This window comes from Echeneis naucrates, chromosome 8 (genome assembly GCF_900963305.1).
Source record: "Echeneis naucrates chromosome 8, fEcheNa1.1, whole genome shotgun sequence".
NCBI classification, from domain to species: domain Eukaryota; kingdom Metazoa; phylum Chordata; class Actinopteri; order Carangiformes; family Echeneidae; genus Echeneis; species Echeneis naucrates.
Window position 1 is genome coordinate 15,264,881 of NC_042518.1, and position 22,032 is coordinate 15,286,912.

The 22,032-nt window shown below is 40.7% G+C and overlaps 1 protein-coding gene across 1 annotated transcript; it reads right to left on the reverse strand.

Annotated features, from left to right (window-relative positions):
* Positions 1-108: 108 nt before the first annotated feature.
* On the reverse strand, positions 109-14,291 carry ilf3b (interleukin enhancer binding factor 3b). Its single transcript, XM_029508085.1, has 16 exons — positions 14,077-14,291; positions 13,784-13,958; positions 11,636-11,733; positions 10,123-10,213; positions 8,777-8,872; positions 6,762-6,873; positions 6,552-6,649; positions 6,348-6,459; positions 6,141-6,254; positions 5,550-5,755; positions 5,240-5,416; positions 4,882-5,163; positions 3,797-3,929; positions 3,672-3,719; positions 1,642-2,061; positions 109-921 (listed from the first exon to the last, which is right to left on the reverse strand). Exons 1-16 carry the CDS (start codon positions 14,289-14,291, stop codon positions 788-790), a joined length of 2,511 nt encoding a protein of 836 aa, XP_029363945.1. The 3' UTR covers positions 109-787.
* Positions 14,292-22,032: the final 7,741 nt, after the last annotated feature.

The following is a 22,032-nucleotide window of genomic DNA, read 5'->3' on the forward strand; positions in this document are numbered from 1 at the left end:
AACAAGAGAAAGGTAATATCTGTTAATCTCACAAAAATGCCATAGTCCAGGACTGTTTGGGTAACACTGTACCTTTCTACTTTGACACCTTTTCTCATCAACAGGACATGGTTTTTCCACTTTTTATTAATAGTATCAGTCGTACAAATACTTTATATTTTGAGTCGAAACTGATTTAGACCTATATTCAAAATAAAAATTTATCAATACAAACACACTTTGTTATACATTACCAAGAACAAATCCCACCCAATCAAAAAGCTACATTGAGCGGAAATATGGTTTCAACATCAGAATGTTTTCCAGTAATCTCCAAAAGGATTTATTAAAATAACTACATCACAGTTAAAAAAGAAAAGAATAAAAGCAAAAATTACAGGCGATGAAGAAAAGACCACACTACTTGGGTCTATTGAATTGTTAAAAAAATACAACTTTTGTAGTTTCAAACTACAAGATTTTACTAAATGATGTCCACACAATTCTTTATAGGACTATAACTTGTAACATCAGCCTTCATATTGAGTGATGAGGAGCATATACTAAAGAAAACCAAAAACACAAGACTAAGCACTGACCAGACCACTAAATTCAGCCATAACTGAGTTCCAACACTTAAGGTCCAGACAACTTAATTTGTGTCCCGTGTGCTATGTAGAAACCAAAAAGCACATAAGAAGCAAACATGGAAAAGAGCACAGGCAAGGCGTCAATCACTTTCTTTGGAGAAGGCTTCAGACACTGTTGCAGGTGCTAGGTGCCTGTGATTCACAGATGGAGTGACAGTCTATCTGTACTGGTAATTCATGCTGCCATCTCCTCGGCCATATCCCACTGGGTTGTGGTACTGAGAGTGGTTGTTCCCAAAGCCCTGGCTGCCACCTCCACCTTGTGAATTGTAACTGGACTGGTTGTTGAAACCTATAAGGAAAGAGACAGTGAAATGTGTTATGTGCCCTCTGAGTCAGACTTTTTACGAATTCCAGACACTCAGGTTCCTTTCCTTAAACACCAAAACCCAACTCTATTCCTTTCTGAATGATCAGTCAGGATTGCATTACTGTTCCACATCATATACTGGACCTCACTGAGGCCATAGGCTACTTATTATACTTACAGTAAAGTTATCAAGTGATCAAGCACAAAGTGGTAATTTCCTGACCCCAGACACTGAACAACATTTGGGCTAGTCTATCCATTTAGATAAAGGAAGAAAAAAAAAAAAGGTAATTTCAACCATCATCTAAAGGCATGCAACAAAGCAAATGTAGGAGAGGATGTCCTCTGTTCAGGCACTGACGGGATCACTTGTGCTTTAACAAAGTTTTTGTTTTATCACATATTACCTCATAAACTCCAAATATATAGATATATTTTAGACAAGTCTGGTTAGTGGAACAACTGAATAATTTGGTATGAATTAAAAATGTGAACATATCACAACAACATTACAACTTATAAGAAATAACTGGAAAAGTGAGCTGTGCCAGCCTAAGCAACATCAATGAATAAACTAAAACATAAATGACATAAATCAATCAGTGTCTGATGTTGGCGTAAGGAAGCTTCTTGTTTTAAACAGGCCCAAATGATTTCACGTGAAAACCTTGAACATCATCTAAGAAAAATTCCTTTCCTGACCTTCATAACTGTAATCCTGGCTTCCTGCAGCACCCCCCGTTACTTGGCTTGGATAGGCAGTGCTGTACGAGTATCCACCTGCTCCCCCCTGGTTCTGATTGAAACTCTTCTTTCCCTGCCCATAACCCTGGCCATACTGGTTATAGGAGCCCTGCCCTGAGGGGCTGCTGGACTGGTAGCCCCCTGCAGATCCACTGTTTGCCCCTGGGGGACCTGAAAAGGGCAATTTCCCTCCTTTGTGCATAGGTGGTTTCTTTTTGGGGGCCTTGGTGGCAGAGGTGGCAGCGTAGGACCCGTCATTCTGGTAATATGAACCATAGGAGCCTTGTGCTGATCCTGGTGCTGTGCTGGATGGAGGGCCTCCTGATGTGCTGCTTGATGCCCCGGCTCCGCCATTTGTGCCACCATTGTTGTAGTAATCTGGGAAATAACAGCATGGCACACATCTTAAAATGGGCATAATTTATCATTTCTGATATAATTAACCAGTTCTTTCTAATATAATGACTGTATAAGATACAGATTTAATCAATTCAGACCCTGGAGTAAGACAGTAGTGAAGGATGACATTTATTTAAAAAAAGACAAACATATAAAAACAACAAGAGCAAGACGTCTTCTCTTCCCAAACACACGAGTTTCCGTCTCAACCAGTCTGAGTGCAAACCTCATGCCAAAAGCCTCAGTTCATCAGTGCCTAATACTGTTACAGACGGATACTGCAGCTACCAGACACTGCCAGGGTTAGGGTTAACCATCATGCATTCAGTGTACGTGTGACTAATCAGTCTTGCCGATATGACACAGAAACAGTAGGTTTTACATTAACAGTGGAGTTTTTCTTCCCAAAGCAGGACAGAAAATACAAAGTCAGCCTGATAAATGTAAGTGACAAAAGGCATCAAAATATTAATAAAAGAAAAAACCCAAACCAAAACAAACAAAACAATCCATGATCTTCTCAGCTTTCTCATTAATTAAATAGTATAGACACAGATGGAGACCAGGCTGTTGTGGATTTAAGAGTAATCCAAAAAAGGCAGTATGTTGTCCAGCTCCTGCAGGCTTTCACTCATTCATGATCCAGAAACAAAAGCCCTGTCCATCTCTGACACAGAGACCACCTACAAAATAACTCAGCCCTGCGCTTTAGGGAGGTCCAGGTGTTTGGATACATCCATGGCAAGTTGACAGAACAGAAGGTGACTAATGGCCACATGCATGCAGTGGCAGATCGTCTCCCGAGGTACCAGGATATGACAAGAGGGTTGGCAAGATGGGGCGGAGGTTGTCACTTTATTCCCAGGGTTGTGGACTTGGTGGTGAGGGGAGATCATGATGCTGCTGGAACACTAGTGTGTATTTTGTCCATTTTTATCCTCTCTAGAGGATTGTTTTTGATTTTCTAAGATTGGGGAAGATCTATGTCGCAAACTCGTGGTAGCCATAGCAGTCTGAGACAAAGTCACCTAAAGAGTGAGACAGGGCAGAGAAGGGAAGAAAATATCAAAATTAGATGTTTATTTTTTTTCCTGCCATAAAAGTGGCAGTATGAATGACTCATTTGGTCAGATTGCTTTTGTTGGGTTATTATTTTTTTAGATTTCTCTGCTCCTGTCACGCTCAAGTAGGTCAGTCCTCAGAACAGGCTGCCAGAAGGAAGAGAAAAAAAGGGGGTTCTCATAAGAGGGGGCTTGTGAGGAAAAAAAGATTCAATCCTGTGGCTTAAAGCAGAGAAATGTAAAATAATTGAACTGGGAACATCCCAACATGTTTTAGTATTACTATATGCTCCTGTTTTATGAAGTCTGCAAGCAAGGTTTTCTACATTAGGCTACATTCTCTGTTCAGTTTGTTAGAAAACAGGTGAGAAAGGATAGAGGCCACTTTTTTCCCAATGCCCTGGGCAGATGCACCATCATTAATGCTGACACAGCGACTCAAACATTTGTTTTGATTTCATTCTCTCAGTAAATAGAAACAACATGTCCAGTCAGACCAGAATTATAAAACACTAAATGAACACTCACTGTATCCAGAGTTAGCGTTGTTCCCGTAACCATATGTTCCAAAGCCACCTGGAACAAGACACAAATATGCTAATAACATCCTAACTTTAATTAGTGGATACAATGTCTGGAACAAGTGTTTTTACCTCCTTGGCCATAACCTCCTCCGTTATTGAAACCCCTGCCTCTTCCACGGCCTCGTCCTCCTCTTCCTCTACCTCTGGGCACAGCTACGTCTCCACCTCCAGAGGCTCCCATCATGCCAAAACCTTGGGTGTGCTAAAAGAGAGAAAAAAAAAAAAACACTGTGCTATACATAATGTCCGGCGTTTTTTCCTTTTGCGATGATCACATTTATTGTTGAGTGGTTAAAGCACATGCCATGCTAACACATGTCCTGGGTTCAACTGACCCAGGACCTGTGCTGCAGGTCTCACTCATGCATCCTGCCGGTCTCTCTACCACTTAATATATATAATAAAAAGGCATAAAAGGCCCAAAAAAGACTTAAAACAAATAAACAACAATAAAAAAAAAAATATTCATTTAGTTTTTGGGACATTTTTCATTTTGTCTTGTTCTTTTACAACAACAAGACAAAATGATGGCTGTTCCCAAAAGTTGATAATGTGTTATCCAAGTAAGCTGTATAACAAGTTTGCAATGGACCTTTGTGATGAAACAAAGTTTGCTACACAAGCTTACTAACTTTCACATCAAATCCCAACAAGCATGTTATTTGTTTTATCTCTGAATCGCTGGAAGCTCTTGCACACTAAAGCGCTACATTCATCACATAGTATACAAAGGAGGGTCAAACTTTGATTAGTTGTCTCTTTTATGGGCCCAGTTTATGGCAGCATGTTATCCTGTTACAAATCAACACAAAGAAACTTGTATAAAATTATCAGGGATTCTGAAAGAACAGCTGGCACAAAGCAGCAGCTAGCCATGTTGCCTCTAGCTGAAAATTTGTGAAGCCATTGGAATATATATATATATATGTGTGTGTGTGTGTGTCCACCTACACATGTATTGGACCAATCAAATCAAAACATCAGCACCTGGAGTGTGTCCACATAGGAGGTGCCATCACCACAGGGGGCAATTTTTTTTGTATCTAAGGACCTTTGGAAAATTCATTTCACCAAAGTTTTACTTTAAATGGCAAACAAGCATTGGAACCTGGATATAAAAAAAAATTAAATTGCAAGTCTGGCTGGCTGCTTACCATGGGTGGTCCCTTTTTCTTTTTAGCTGCCTCAGCTACAGAGCCTTCAGGGAAAAGCCGCTCCAAAGCAGCCAGGGCAGCATAAGCTTTGGCCACCTTCTTGTTGGATCCTGTCCCTTGAAACTTCTGGCCATCGATCTCCACCTCCATGACAAAGCGCTTATCATGGCTGCCACCAGTCTCTGAAATGAGCTCATACTTGAGGCCACGGCGTTTCTCATTCAGCTCCATTACAGGGTTCTTGCCATGTTTAGTCAGAATTGGTCCCTGTTGACGAGCGGTCTGAGCAGAGTTGGAGATGATCAATTAAATAACATTGACAGAACAAGAAAAAGAAGGCAAAGGGGCAGCTTAATACCTCTACAGCATCAGTTGTGTCTGCACTGGCTGCTCCTGTGGCAGCTGTGTTTGTTTCAACTGGTGTTACTACTGGCTTCAATTCCTCCACAGTGGTGGCTGTTGCTGTCTCCTCTGATTTTACCGTCTCAGCAGTCTTTAGTTCTACTCCTGTGGGCAGACCCATGTCCTGCAGGACCTAAAATTGTCCACATAACATTGACAATTCTGTAAATATCAGGGTGCATTAAGTGAAAACCATACACACTATGGAAAACGGAGTTGGAGGCTATAAATCTAAGTATTCATTTAATGAACAATGTCTCACTTACTTTTACAGCTACATGTAGTTTGGCAGTTCGCTTGGATGGACCAGAAGCCTCAAAGTTCTTGCCATCAACTTCCACAGCCATGGTGAAGACAGGAACATGAACTGGGCCTGTCTGGGAAATCAGTTTGTACTGGAGACCTGGCTTCAGCTGATTGAGCCTCATCAGAGCGTTCATGGCTTGGGGAGGCTCAGCCTTCTCCTCTGGAGCTGTTGAAGAGGACAGAGGACAACACAATAGCATACAGTATGAAATGGAGTACATTTAAAGGCCTAAATCTCATTTTCTCTCTCCACTGCTGTTGTTATGATGAATCAATCAACAGCAACTTTACATATCAGGACCTTGTGCAATACAGATGAGTGGGTGGTGAAAAATTAAAGTTCCAATGTTAACCCAAAAAAGTTTGTCAAAGCAAATTATTTATAAACATATGACTGCACATAGCTGAAACACTGTCGCACTACAGACAGTGGCATTAGTTCCTTATCTATCATGATGTCAGCTCACATTTGGCCTGTGGTCTGCTGGTTTGCGAATGTGGTATGGATCTGTGGATTTAATTAAGTGTCAGCAAAAGGTAAGAGTGCTTACATTTCTTCTGTAGCTTTTTCTTCTTTTTATTGGGGCTCTTGTCATCAGTTCCCTCCTCTTCTTCAATAGGCCTCTTCATTGGTGGGGCATATGCTGTACTAGGTGGAATTTGTACTAAATAACAAACAAGAAAATGTGTTGTAAGAATGTAGAACTTTACTCAGACTATCAGGGATTAAACCTCACAGGTAAGCTTGCCGTGTTTACCTGTGTAGTCAATAGGGGTTTCGCTACGAGGTTTCTTGGGCATCTTGGAAGGGAGGGGGTCCATTCCAAGCACTTTGTGAAGCTGTCCAAAAGCTGACAGCCTTAAGGCATGCTGGGAAAAAAACAAACAAAAAAAAAAAACAGATGGTGTTTTTTCCATTTACTCTATACTGAATAGTGAACCATGCAATTTTATCTACTCACTTGTGCACTTGCTGTGATGTCTTCTCTCTGCTGATGGTCCAAGTGACCAATAGCATCTGTGGGCTCCTTCTCACATGGATCAGAGATTCCTGCACCATCTACAGAAGGAAAATTGTAGTTTTGGATTACGTTTAAAAAAATACTTAATAATGCAATTAAAACAAAAGTATTTATAGTATGTAATTTAGAGAAGAGACTCGACACACATACCTGCCATGAGGATTCCTGAAGCCAGACACTCTAATACTCTCCTAAGAGCTTCCCCTGCCCCCATGGGCCGGTTCCCTGTCCCAATTGCCTTTTCACAGATCAGTTCCAAGGGCTGCAGAGCAAGGGATAGGAGGAGGCTGTGTTCAAGGATGCTATTTTTAAACTTGGCTACAAACGCATAGAGATTCGAGGTCACTGTGTTATAAAGTATGGCTGCAATTCAACAGCTGTGATGGTGGTAACTTGCTTTTAATTTTTTTTTTTTAAGACACACATCTGACAAAAAGATTTGTTTAGGTTAACCTACTTTATCTACTTTGGGGTCAAACTGACCCCATCCAATGTTTATCATTCAAAAAAATGTATAGCTGATTTTAGTTTTTATGGTTTCATATTTCATGACTTCTAATTTGAAGGGGAACGACCGATTAAGCATAAAATGATCATGATGATACTTTTTCAATTAGTTGTACACATTTTGAACACATCAATGTTCCTCTGGGGTTAATATGACCCTAGCTGTTTTAGCTAAGTAAAACGTCTGTCTGTGTGTGTGTTTGTGACCTCACATCCTTACACCTGCAGGTGAAGAATTAATACATGACAAGCAGGGAGGGAAAGCATAATTCCCATGAGAACTTTGATATTTACCTTGGTGACATTTGATGAATGCTTGGTTGCATTTCATGGGCCATGAAGCCCATGAAGGCTGTGTCCATTCTGACAGTTTATGCCAGGGGTCGTGGCCTTCAATATTAAAAGAGCCATTTGAGCGTAGTTTCCGCCAAATAAAACCCATGTGGAGCCACAAAACTTACCTTAGCTAACCGGGGATCGAGAGCTCAAAATAAGTCACCAGCCGATTGGCAACAGGTGACGAAAAAAGGTGGGATGCATATTTCGATTGACAAAAAAAAAAAACATTTATTTTCGATGTTGCAAGATCACCTAAATCTCAAGAATCCTAACTATTACACTGAAAAAAATAATTACATTTATTTAAATCAAACATTTTCTGAAAGCCACAGGGGGCCACAGCAGAGGGATGAAAGAGCCTCGAATTACTGATCGCTGGTGCTTACTGAGCAAACCTTCCAAGTACAGCACAAAGTTTGGGCAGCATGTGATGCAATACGCAGGTTTGCACAGGAAAATCCCCATGTGAAAGACCCTGAACAAATCAGGGTACAAGGCTGTGCTTGATATGGCTGAAGTGCATCATTGGCATAATAACGTGATCATTCTTTCACATCTTATGCCCTGTTGAGGAACCCCAACATCTTGAATGGTGCAAACCACTGACAGATGTCAGGTTGTAAGAAATATGTCTGCAAGGAAGCGAGGTGGCATAACAGTTATGCCTGGTTTATGGTCCTCCGTTAAAATCAACATCGTACCTACGCCGTCATGAACTCTTCAAACTTCTCCGTCACTCCATTTTGTCACAGTGCAATTCACTGCCACAACATTAGGGGGCTGCACTCCTTTCCTGAATGGTTATCATCATCTCTAGTTGATTCTTTGTTTAGCTTCCAGCTTGAGTTGTAAATTTGCTCATGTTTTCTGACTTCCTCAATGAATCGCTCCTCGACTTGATCCATGCTCCGTCCGTAAACAAGATGTTTAAAAATGGCGGGATGGCGCAATCTGGAAATAGGGAACTGGAAATGCATTGCTACTAAGCAAACCAATCACAACCCTCTCGGTCCACATAGCCTCAATGTGTAGTAAAATTTTTTGGGAGGTGCACGTCAGGCTACAGTGAGTTTCCCTACCCTACGACGTTGATTTAACGTAGGACCATAAACCAGGCTTTAGACTGTTGCAGGTTTGATTCCCGGCCTGGGGCCTTTCTGTGTGAAGTTTGCATGTTCTCCCCATGCCTGATTGGGTTTCCTCCAGGTACTCCGGTACACAGTCCAAAGACATACATATAGTTTAGAGAAGAGACTAAGCACACATACATGAAGAGATTTGAAAGGGCTTTGGCATGTTGAGGGAAGGCTTTCACTTACCCAGCCACGAAGTGGGGCCCATGTGGGGACGCGGGCGCATAGGTCCCTTAGTATCCGGATAACAATTACACATGAGCGGAGTCCATTGGCCCTGGCCTGGAGACACAAGCAGGGGAGGGGGGAGGGAGGGCACGAGGGGACAAGCAACCTTAGTCAACAAGGTAGACCAAGAGGTGTATAAAACAATATAAACATCCAAATTAATGGACATTAATAAAAAAAAAAAAAAAGCCACACCAACTAGCATTTAGCTTTGTCATTATGGAAATGTCCAGAGACAACAGAAGTGAGAATGATTATTGATTACTTTGTTGGAAAACCCTACTCATAGCCTTTCACAATTATGGCTTTAAGTCAATAGCCAACATGATTGATGGAGAAGTTATTAGACATAATTTGAAAAAAATTCCAGACAAAAATTCTAAAAAAAGAAATCCACATTTCTAAGAAAAAAGAAAAACCAACAAAAAAAAAACAAACAAACAAAAAAAAACAAACAAACATGAGTATCACTTAAAATCAAGAGCAAAAGAGTGAACAAAGCTACCTCAAACTTTACACCAGCTTTAACGTGAGGACCGGGTGAATTATTCAAAAAGAGGAAGTGCTGATTTGTGCTGTCATTGAAAAGGGTAATAAGTTAGTAACAGTCAAACTAGGTGCAATATTCCTGTTGATTTTGTGGCACACAGAATAACAAAAACAGGCAGAGAGCGGAAAAGTTGAGGCCACATACTCTACAAAAACAAGCTGCAGAGATGGAGCACTGATTGTTATAGTGTGAAAGCCAAAGATGACACAGGCCACAAAACTATGATGAGTTATTATCAACATGGTTCACTACAAAAACTTCTCTCTCCAAAACTACAGAATGGGGCAGCAGAAAGTGCTCTACAAGGAGCTTGCATTAAATGTGAAAATAACAACAACTCACTCACAACAACGCTGACGGTTTAGAAATATTGCACCTGGACACATGCTGTATTAGTCCCAGATTTTTTTTGCTCTACAAGTTAAACATCTTGGGGGAAGACTAATTAACTCAGGGACTAAAAACAGCAATATACATCTTTGAAAATGACACTGTAGTAGAACCTGTTAAGTGAGCAAAGCAACTCTACAACAGTGTAATGACAAAGGTTTCCTAAGAAACAAACATCCAGATCAAGTATTACTACAGGAAGTACACTTCAAAAGAGTAAAAGAAGAAAAAAGAAAAAAGAAAAAAAAAAACAAAAACAAAAAAACACAGAACGCCCAAATAAATGACAAAAAAGTAACATACAGCATAGAACCAAACTCAAAACTACTTCTGTTTTAGAGACAAATAAAGACAAGATCCAAACCTGGAACCACTTAGCGTGGCGGAGAGACGCCAAGGCAGTTAGGCATTTCTGCCTGTCCAGAACATCCGGGGATCGTTGACTGAAAGCGTTTCTATTGGCAGGTGGAATAAGAAGACAAGGTACAGTTTGACCAAGGGGAGTTCTGTCAGCCGGCCAGGGGGAACACAGGCAGCCTTCCCAAACCACAGGCAGGAGGGGGAAGGGGAGGGGGACCCCTCCACTGGAGAACGCTGTCAACCTCCCAGTTCATATGGTTTTTGCACGGCCCAGCAAACTTAAACCCCACCGAAATTATAGCAATGTAAAGTGGGTTATATCTCAACTTAGTAAAAACACAAATTATTAAAAAAAAAAAAAACCTCAGAATTAAAAGAGAATTGGTTAAAATTGGTTGTATCAAATGGGAGGTTGCCTCTCCATGGTTGCTTCAATTCAAATGGATGCTTCTCTGGTTTAAAAAGGTCTGCTTTTCTTTTCTTGTGCTAATGGGAGGTAGAGCCCCTCCCCTTCGCCCCTATACTGGGTACACTGCACTTTGCCCCTTCCGAGACAGAGAGCGGCCAGTTGGTCAAAGGTCCAGCGTCCCTAAAAATTGACAAACTAGAAGGCTTGACAGAGAGAATCAGAATTGGAACCACAGGCAGAACTTATCAGATGCACAAAGTGGGTATCAAAACAAGTCCACACTGCAGCAAAACTGATGGCTTTAAAAAAAAAAAAAAAAAAAAAAAAAAGCCCAAACAGGGCATCAATTTTAACACAGGGCAACAGATAAGGTCAAGATTCAACACCTGCGAAAATAGAGAGCCTCACGACTGAGATCTCTCAAAATTCTATCAGCTAATGGAAATTTTACAGGTATGGTTACAATTAAACTTAATTGTTATATCCATGATATATTACTAGCTACCTACTTAGGCTCACTTTTGAGAGCAACTGTACATAAACGCAGAACCAGAGTGTCCCTTGTCGTTATCTGCAACCCTGAACCTTCCTGCTAAGGAACATCAGAGAAAGTCAATAGCCCACTGCTGGGTCTTACAACCAAGGACAGTTTCACCTCATATTTTGCAACTCATTTTTGCTGCAATGCAAACCGTTCATCATGAATGATAAAAACACATGCAAACAAAGTGGTCTCTCTTTTTTTTTGTATTTGGTTAAATTCTCAGTAAGCCTTCATTTCGTTGGTGTCCTTGATCATTAAGGGGAAGAAAAGCCATGTCCTCAGCAGTCAATTAAGTTACCTGCCCTATACTGTATATTGGGCCATCAAAAATGTACAATAACATTACATGGAACTACGAGAGTGGCTAGAGAGCTATAAGCATAGCACAGTTTTATTATGTGACTGCATTTCTTTCCCCTAGCTCCATTGAAGGCCCAATAAACAATATCTGTCTAGCCTGGCTGCCTGCCTAGCCTCCCTAGCCTCCCTACTGGAGACAGAGCGCCAATCTAGAGAAAAAATTAAAAATAAAAAATAACCCTAGGGCCTGGTGTATGGCCTTACCTCCAGCAGCAGCCTTCTCCATTTCTTCTCGGACCAAAGGGGATGTCAGGTGAATGGTGAGGGTGAGAGGGGGTTCCTTGGTGTTCTTGATGACAATACTGGCCTCACGGATGTGCTGGGTCACCACATATTTATCTTCTGTGATTGGCTGTGAATGAACAAAGTGTTATGTTGTATAAATTATAAATCTCAACTAAGGCCAAACCCCCAATAAGTCATTAATTCTGTTGTTCTAAATCAAAGAGATAGGTGATTGTAATAGTTAATTGATACATTAACCTCTTCTCAGATCTAGAGCCAATGCTTTCTGGACTGTCACACTATTAAATTAGTCACATTTAGCAACCATCTTCAATAAATATTCCAATATTAAGTCTGAAGAGCTACAAAGGCAGATTCTTGTTTCAAAATGTGCAGTGTGTAATGGCAATTAGCCTATCGCAGATACATTGCACGTGGTTTGATATGAAAAGAAATTTCACAAAAATATGGCATATGTTTGAGGATGTCTCATCTCAATGTCATGATGATTAATTTTAAACAAGTTTTGCATGCCCTTAGTGGTGATATCCAGTTGTAGTTATGTGAGCGGTAGATTTCCTAAGCAACTGATCTATTTTTCTGGGAGAGGCACACATGAATTTAGCCATTTTGTGTTGAAGACAGAAAGGAATTAAATGTCAATGTATAATTATTCATTTGGTACAAGAAGGTGTAGCTTGACTTTTACCAGATAAAGTCTACAGACGGAACTGTACTTGTGGTATTGTATCTTGTCTGTATTCCTTCTACTGCACGATACGCTAACTCAAAAGACATCAAGGCTCTCTGTGTATTATTTTGATCTTTTATCCACCAACAGCCTCATTCAGAAAAATCTTTTTATGGAATCTTGGCCAAGACTGCTGAACTCTGTCACATCAGGGGGAATTTCTTTGTGCACTACGCAGTCATTAGAACTGAGGCAACCTCAGGCCAAAATAACTCGAAAGCTCTGGAGATGTTGTGGAAATGTCCCTACTGCTAGATGATTAGGAATGACCTCTAAATGAACCTGCCATCATAATGAATACATTGCGGAACAAATTCAAGTTGTAGTGATGTTGAAGTGAAATGAATGACACACAACAGGAAAACAATTATATTTTGTTCATGGCTTCAGAGGTTAAAAAAAAAAAAAAAATCCAATCCAACTGTTCTTCTCCACTACAATATAGGGTAACAAGCTCCCCTTCCTGAGCTACAGGAGACAATCATTGCTCAAAGCATTTTTGCAGTACATTACATATCAGTGAAGTTAACCTTGCACCTTTTGATTAAACATCAGAGGGGTAGGAATCGTTGACTATCTCACAATTCAATTCGATTCAGAACAATTCATAATGATTTCTGCTTCAATCTATAGGTGTGCAAAGGATCCTCATGATACTACTACTACTCCAGTCTGCTTTGCAAGACAGAATGACAAATGGAGACATTAAAGTGTCTTTTTCACAGCATTCAGTAACAACCAAAATTAGTCTTCAACAAGGATGGGGCCAGTTGAATCTCTCTATTCTCCATTATTGTAGTTTCCACCTTGTTTTGGTGCTTACCACACATCTGCATAATCCAGAACCGGCTGTGTGGTTACATCAGAACATTCAGCATAGAAAAATGGAGGAAGACAGCCTGTGGATGTCTTATTTTTTCAAATAGATTTTGACATTTTAAATCGATTCTGAATCGTAGTAAATGAGAATCACAATTCTTATTTGAATAGATTTTTTGGCCCACCCCTAATAATTAGCACACGTATTCTTGTGTTTTGGCCAAAGAGGTGTTTCACAAGGCTACGGTAACAATGGCATTTGACAACCAAGTTTTAAACCGAGGAGACAGCGTAATATCTAATATTTTGAAATGCCTTTTATTTTTTGACATATAGATAATTCCTTCTCTCTTGCATCTCTCTTCATAAACTACAAATTTCCCTTCCTTTTCCTCTCTTTCTGCTTCAGAAGTAGCTCTGGCTGATACCTAGTAATATTCAAAGATAACTATTTGCTCTGCAAATGACACTGGTCAGATTGTTGGGCTTTCCATATGCAGTTTCTAGGTATTTTGTTTTGATTATACCTCAGACAGTCAATGGACCTTTACACTTACCTTGAGCTGTGAAACAAGATTCTCAGACACTTTCTTCAACAGACTGATAGTAGGCTTGTCCTTGCAGAGGAGCACCAGCTCCAGATCCAGGTCCCCCTTCAGTAGTAGCCCCTTGGCAACCAGTCCCACTCTCATTACACCTCGCAGAGAACGGGTGGCCTGATCTTTGTGCTCGCTTTAAAAAATTAGACATGTGGCAAAATAAAATGAGGCATGTGATCAGAAAAGATGAATTTTACCATTTAGTTCCAACTGGCTGTGTCTTTTCAAACTGAGCATGAGAAATAACTCACCTTTCCTTATCAGTATCAGTGCCATCAGATTCTGATTTAGAATTTCCCTTTTCCTGCTTATCCAGCCAGTCAGATACAGCCTTGAGGGCCCGCTCTGTGTAAGAAACCATGTTCTGTACACTTTCTAGCTCCTCCTGGGTTGGGTAGATGGCAGAGTGTTTGGCCATGACATGGCGGTCATCATTCATGAAGACGCGCATGGAGCGGTGACGCATTGGGGGAGGCTAGTGATAAAAAGAAACATTATCTCTGTCACGGTACATAACAAAATCTGGCATCGGCCTTTTATATTGCATCAATGCCTTGACATGCTGTGAGTATTAAGCAAAAGATCATTAATAAATATACAACAGAGCCTTGACTAACAAAACAGGCTTACTGAGATATCTGGATAACTGGACAAAATAAAAACCCAGGGCCAGCACTTTCAACTTAAATCCATTTTGTAGATTTGAAAATGCTCCAGGTTTTATTGAGAGCAGTTATTCATATAACTTCTAACCCTAACCCTTCAGCACGAGGAAGTTACAAAAAATAATAATAATAATAATAAAAATAATAATTAACAGGATGAACCTTGTTATAATAAGAGCCCAACTTTCGGTCTCCTACTTGTCTTTCATTAATTAAAACACTGAACAAGGCCCCATGTCTAGGCCAAGCTTCTAACACCAGTGATTACACAAGGCAAGTGCATGGAACAGGCAGCCAAAGCCTATTTAGAGAAGAGCTGTGATGTGGAAGCTGCAGCATGTGTTCCTAAAGCCCTGGGCAGACAGGAATGACAAAACACTGGCAACAGTTCTGTGAATAATATTAGATATGATGCATTCAGTTTTATTGTTAATGTGACTATATAACAAAAAGGCCAGTGTACCTGGTGGTTTGTCTGTCTGTGTGTAATATGTGTCAACTCCAAATAAAAATACAACTAAAATGAAATCATTACCATTGTTGCTCTAGAAATCCGTCGTTTCTGATGGTAGTGTTAAAAAAAACTCAGCAGCAGACGCAGTCCGTTTCTACAAGGCGAAAACAGACATACAGAAAAGATTTGTGGATGCTTCTTATGTATAAAAAATTCTTTAGATATACAATCTTTAGTAGCTATTCCCCAGATATTTAGCACTGTGCAAGTTAAAGCACTTCTCACTCAGTCACTTGCAACTGTCTTTTTGTCTCAGTGGTCACAAGCTGGAGCAATGCGAGAAGGTCATTGGCACAGCCCAACGTGCCTCAGGGACAAAGGCAGCCCTACTTTCAGAGGCAGATATGTAGTTTGCTGTATCAAAACAAACTTTAGGCACACAGAATATTTCATCCGCACAATGCTCTGACACCAATACAGTGGCACGAAAGTTACGATCTTTACATATATCTTCTAACTCAACTTAGTAAAGGAGATACGCAAGCGCTCTGTCACTAAAATCGAATCAAACTTAAAATTTAGGTCAGACAAATTACCTTCATTGCTGACTGTATAGTTTGACTTAATTAGACCGAAATGTTTAATGTGTCAGAGGAAAGATGTGATCAGTGAGGGAGGCCGGACACATACACTGTTGTGACACACCCACAGCAAGCAGGTATTCTGTTACAAGTTCAGATACCTGCCTGTAACACAACGAGGACTGTTTCCAGTCAAAGCGAAGGAAAACTAGGATGAATCTGTTGAGATCGTGTGCATCAGCCCTGTTGAGCTTCAGTAAACAAGTTAGTGACGCATGGGACCAAAACAACCGACCTGCAGGCTAGTGATTCACCTGTTAATCCCGGCGTGACACAACTTTCAAGGCCGGGGAGAGTGAGTTGGAGAGAAGCAGTCTGGCAGTTTTACGGACCCAGACCCCCTTCTGGGGAATTTTAAAAACAGACGCCATTTTAGTTCTGTGGCGACGAAAGCTAGCTAACAACCCCCACAAAAAACGAGTGAACCATCAATGAAAGCTGCGCCTTGGCAACATTTCTGACAAATAGCAAAACGCAGAAAATAAATAAATAAATAAAACCCCCAAAACATAACCCATCTGCCACATCTATCACTCACAATAACTATCACAGACAGATCCAAAAATGAAATTGGGTCTAAAGTTACATATTGCTCTGTGTTCGCCCAGACACCAAAATGGTTGAGATGAGACCGAGACCCTCTTGAATGCCCAGCAACAGTTAGCACTTAGCAGTTAGCTTAGCCAAACAAAGCCAGATAGAGCCGTTAGCGAAGCCCACACAAACGCACACTAGACATAACAAAGAGGTCGGCTGGAGCTGCGCGGCTGCAGCGACCGCACAGTACCTGACCCCATGCACGCCAGGGACTGACAGCACACATTTCTCCACACTCACCGCGGTGTCTCCCCGGCTAACGGACGGTGCTGCTCGGTAGCTCCGGGGACCAGCAGCTCCTCGGGGATGGTCAGCCTGGCAGCAAATGGAAACGCCTGAGAAGGACGATGCTGATTGGACGGAAGCTGCATGTGACTGTTCCCCCATTGGCCCCAACCGAGCCAGGGGCGTGGCTCAGACAGCCGAGGCCGGCGTAAGCAGGGCAGCGGGGGCAGGAACGGTGCTGGTATCCAGGCGGACGATGCTGGGATGCTTCGTAGTTGGTACCGCTGCCTGTCAACACAAAATAAACATCGACCAGAGGGGGCAAGGATAAATCCCACGTGTTTACTTACTTTGATCTATGCAGGATTTTAAAGTTTTAGAAATAATGCCATTCTCTGCATTAATCCTCAAGTCTCACCTCATCCCTGGATCATTCTGGGTCCCTGCAACAGGCACACTGATTACTTACTGGTTTAGTTGTGGCACGTTCACCAGCAGTCATTTTCTTTCCTTATGGACAACTGAAATGCAGCCTTTGCACAATCATCCAGCAGGTTAAAGAAAATAAAGTAAGTAAATATGATGATTGTGGTAGTGTTTAAACATGCTACGTAAAGAGAAGATTGGTGTTCAGTTTCTCAAAGTGCTGAATAATAAAGTGGGAAGCAACACAAAAAGCCAGAAAAATCCAGTGAGCTGACCTTCACACAACCTCATCTAAAAGTATATCCATGTTGGACTGATAAAAGTCCCACACTTTGGAGATCTTTGGAGACTTTGTGGATATTACCATAAATTAATTAGAACCAATGTAGGCATAGAAGCAAACATAAATGAGGAATGAGAATTTGGCAAACTGCACAAAAGACATACTATTGTCATGGAAATATAAAGTTGAAATGCCTTATGAAACACATTATATATGCATATACTAAGGAAACTAATGAACCCAATAAACGATTTAGAGATACATCACCTTTTAAAGTAAATGATGAACTTAAAAAAAAAAAAAAAGAATACTGTGGTTATTTGAAGTAATTACATTTAAATGAAAACAGAAGAGATAAAGAATATATAAATAGTTTTTAAATACATATTCTGTTTTATTTTTATCATGAATTCACAATGTGCCCTACTATTGAAGTACATATTTGTTACAGAGATAGAGTGGAGTTTAGCAACTTCGTTTGCTTTTCCGCTGAATGACCACCAAAACTCTTCTTACACAGAGCACGCAGGTAAGTTCGACTATGCCGAAAACTGAAAATATGTGTATTATTTACATTCTGCTAAAAAGAACACAGTTTTATTTTTTTCAAGGACACTACAATGCTTTGAATTACTTCCTCCTTTATATGAACCTCCAGGCAGACACAACAACATGTCTCCCTTGTGCCTTTCACTTCAGCCTGCCCTGCCCTGGAGAAACCTAGACTGAAAATGCCCTGTAATAATGTGGTGTGCCCTCTGGAAATCCTGTCTGTTAGTGTACTCCATGACCACCCTGAGCATCCAGGCATTCTTGTCATCCACCTCTACTTCCCATCCAGGGGGGTATTTGAGGCCGGGTGGCATAGCTGTCCACCGCAAACACAGAGGGATGGTCCTCCTTGGTCATTCCTGCTGTGTTCTGTCAGCAACTGCAATTGTTCAGTGTGTGAATTTGTTCCAGAAGTTGTGAGAAGCTGCGCCGTGAAAGACGCCCCTGGACACTCAAGACCTGAGCTAGATGAAGTGTGGAGAAAAAAAAGCTAAATTGTGGGCTCGCGTGTAGTTAGATGAACTAGAGCTTCACACTTTGACAGACTCAGATCTGGAAAAAACAAGCACTGTGTCACACATTTGGAGGCTGTCAGAGATTATTTGTCTGCACTCAGCAAATGCAAAAGCCAAAGTTAGCGTAGTTAATTCTGTATTTTCAATGTAGAATCTGCCCAGCAATCAGTCACAACGCCCCAAAGTAGATAGAAATTATTGTTAAGTGAGAGACACTGCAAAATGGCACTTTACTGTGAAGCAATGTCGGAACACCTCCATTCACACTTCCTCTCTTACTATTTATTTCATCGTCTGATGGCTACAACTATAAACCAAAATTGCATGTGAGACTCTGTTTAACTTTCTGCTTTGGTGGAAGGGAGAGTGCAGAGCTAAGAGACATGTGCTGGTTTAAGATTGGTGAATTTAACCTTTATGATGTCTTCACATTCTGCATCCACCCCTTGTTCACTAGGACCAAAAGGACCCCCCTCCACTAAACTTCTAAAATAAACAAGGTTCACTGGACTTTAAATCTTTTTTTCTTAAGAAACAACCTGTCATTAATCACACACTTTGTCAGGGTTTTCCCTTTTCAACAGTGAAACAGTGAGTCTATTCGTGGACACTACTCATATTTATGCAGCACCCCCCTGTGGCTGGGCGATTTTTCACAATGAGAACAACACAAGGGTTAAATTGGGAAGCATTTTCGAGTTTACAGGTTTTATTGGTGACTTCCTAAAATTATTGTTTTGGTGGGAGAGAAAATAACAAAAATTATTGCCACAGGTTTGTGTTTGTTGTAAATTGTCTCTGCTGTCGGAGCAGCTGTCTGCTGTTCAATAATAAAATACGACTGATCATTTTGGTTGAGAGAAGAAAGAGGAAATTCAGCTTCCACATAGAAGTCAGTCTTTTTACTCTCTCTCTTTTTAACTGCCTCTGTCTGCTATTTTTTTGTGTCCTCCTCCAGACAAAGATGGACTAAGTTAAACAGCACCTGGAGAGGAGCCGCCAGGTATGGGCCCTGCTGTTGGCCTTTGGGGCGAGGGGCCGCTGCCTTCTGGAAGACAACCTGTGGAGGGTGACCTTTTGGTCCTGCGTCAACCTGCTTGTCACACCCTACATTGCCTCTTTGATGGCACCAAGTGGACCCGCACATAGTCACAACAGATAGCCTCCAACCAGCAGGACGCTCTGCTCTAAATCTTCCCTGTGAACTGATGTTGTGAATACTGATTCACCAAAAAACTGGGAAGTCTTTAGTTGTAGGCCCAGTCGAATATTTTCCCAGTTAAAATAGCAAAAAAACTATTCGCACACTGTTTCAAAGGAAATGCACACACACACACACACATCAAAATACTTAAAAAGTATTTTTTGTTAGCTAGAAAACTAAAGCTGTTCTCACTGGAGTGTTGGCTTTTTGCATTTCAACATGTATATTTATTCAAACCAGGAGCTATAACAAAATTAATATCAGAAACCTCACCTCTACATTAAAAGAACAAAAAACAATTCTTTTAGCTAATCGTTTGGAAATTGAATCTGATTAAAATGATTACAATTTGTCTTGTACAATATGTTAGACCTCTGTTCAATTCACATAAGGAAAGTAAACATATTTAACAAAAATGTAATATGTGAAAAGAGTACAAAAAATCATGTGAGCATAACATATGCAGTTCCTCAAACATGCACATGGTTTTTGTTATGTTGTCCAAACATAACTTTATTTATTGGAACCACTTTCAATAATTTTATTATGTTAGTTCAAAATAAAAAAAAATAAAAAATCTCAGTTTTTTTGGCAAATAACTTCAAAGATATAATTTCCTCAAAGGAAGTACAAATAATAATATGTAGAGCAAGATTTCAGAAAACTATTTTGTTATTACCTACTAAATAATTTAGCATTTTTCTGTTTGGTTCATTCAGTTTGTTCAGACTTTACCACGTCATAATTTTTTGTCTCATTGTCAACAAATTTATGTGACAACCAACCAACTACAATGCCTAATGAAGATGATGTGCTGTGGAAAGAAGTTCTTTGCCACAGCCAAGATGAACAACTTTCTCTTAACAGAAAGGAATGGCACTTTTCTTTTTTTTTTTTTGATTTATTGATTTTATTTTTTAGTTCAGAGAAATTTTGTGGGATAGATAGATAGATAGGTAGTTAGACAGACAGAGAAACACAGAGACAACCATTCACACTCACACTCACACTGCACGTCTTAGGAGGGTGGGAGGAAACTGGAGCGCCCAGAGTAAACCCACACAGGCATGGGGTGAACATGCAAACTCTGCAAGAAAAGGCCATGGGAATCGAACCCAGAACCTTCTTGATCTGAGGCAACAGTGTTAACCAATCATGTTATCATGCCGCCCTTGCTTTTTACAAACAACCAAACAAAGCAAAACACAGAAAAACAGAAAAACACAATAAATTCAAATTTTACCTCCATGATACGTTAGAGGTAAATGGAGGATATATTCCTGTTTGGGGGGGGTTCCCTGGTCTGCAGCTGAACATCTCATTTCTCCTTTGAGAGGCGCTGTGAGGTGTAACAAGCTCATGGTATTTTGACTGTGCCCCATATTGTTGCTGAAGGTAGGACAAGCTGGTCTCAGCTTTCTGGAGGGCCACTGCCAGTTTCTGTCGGTCGTCCAGTGCTTCAATCTGATTGTTCAAAACTTCTTTCATTTCCATACAGCACTTTTCATATGTCATCTTTGCCTGTTCCAGTGCGGCAGCAGTTTGAATGGCTTTCTGCTCGAAGGCCAAACTTTGCGTCTTCTCCTCCTTCAGAGCCTTTTCAAGTTCAGCCTCTTTTATCTCGCTCTCTGACTGCCATGCTCTGAGTTCATCCACCATTTGCTCAAGCTTAGCAATTGTTTTTTCCTTCTCTGAGATTTCTTTTTGATGATGGTTTGACTCGGTGACCTGTTGTTCTGAAAGTTTGGACAATCTGTCCTCAGTTTTCTGAAGAGCAAAAACCAGCGTAGAGGCAGATTGATTGGCTGTCTGAGCCAAGTGTTGTTTCTCTTTTAGAGCCTTTTCATTTTCAGCTTGTCTTGCCTTGGCCCGCTTCAGCCTCCTCTTGCTCTGTTCTAAGGCCAAAGTGGTTTCAGATATCTCCTTCTCTTGCCTCTCAATGATCTTTTCTGCTCTCATGAACAAGACTCTCTCATTCTCAACCGCCTTCTCAAGTCTGCTATAAGAGTTCTTGTTTTCTCTGAGTTGTTTTTTAGCCTGCGCTGTCTCATTCAGCGCATTGGCAAGTTCACCTTGCAGCCTCTTGCACTCAGAATCCTGTAGCCGGTTTTGTTGACTCAAACTGCTCAGTTTATCTGCTTCCTCCTGCAGCTTGGTGGCAGTGGCCTCATACTGCCTTTTGAGTTGGTTGATTTTCATTTGTTCTTCTTCAAGGGTTGCAGATAACTGGTTAACTTGCTCCTGCAGTGATAAAACAGTATCGTCTTTGGCCTCATTTGCACTTTGAAGACTCCGAATATCCATGCGTAAGCATTGAATTTCATTGTCTTTTTCAAGACTTTCCTGCTGTTGCTTGATGATTAGTTCTTGGAGTGCTCGGGTTTTGACACAACTGGCCTCATAAAACTGTGTAAATTCAGTTTTCTGGGAGCACAGATCATTTTTTAATTTCTCATTCAGCTGCTGTGCCTCCTGCTTTTCAGCTGTCATTTGGCTTGCAAGTGTTTCATAGTTGAGTCTCAGCTCTTTGAGGAACAGCTGAAGATTATCAATTTGTGTCTTCATCTGCTCCAATTCAAAATGAAGCATGGTTTTCTCTTTTTGTTCCTTCTCCAAGGCCTTTTCAATATCAGCTTTTTTTTCTT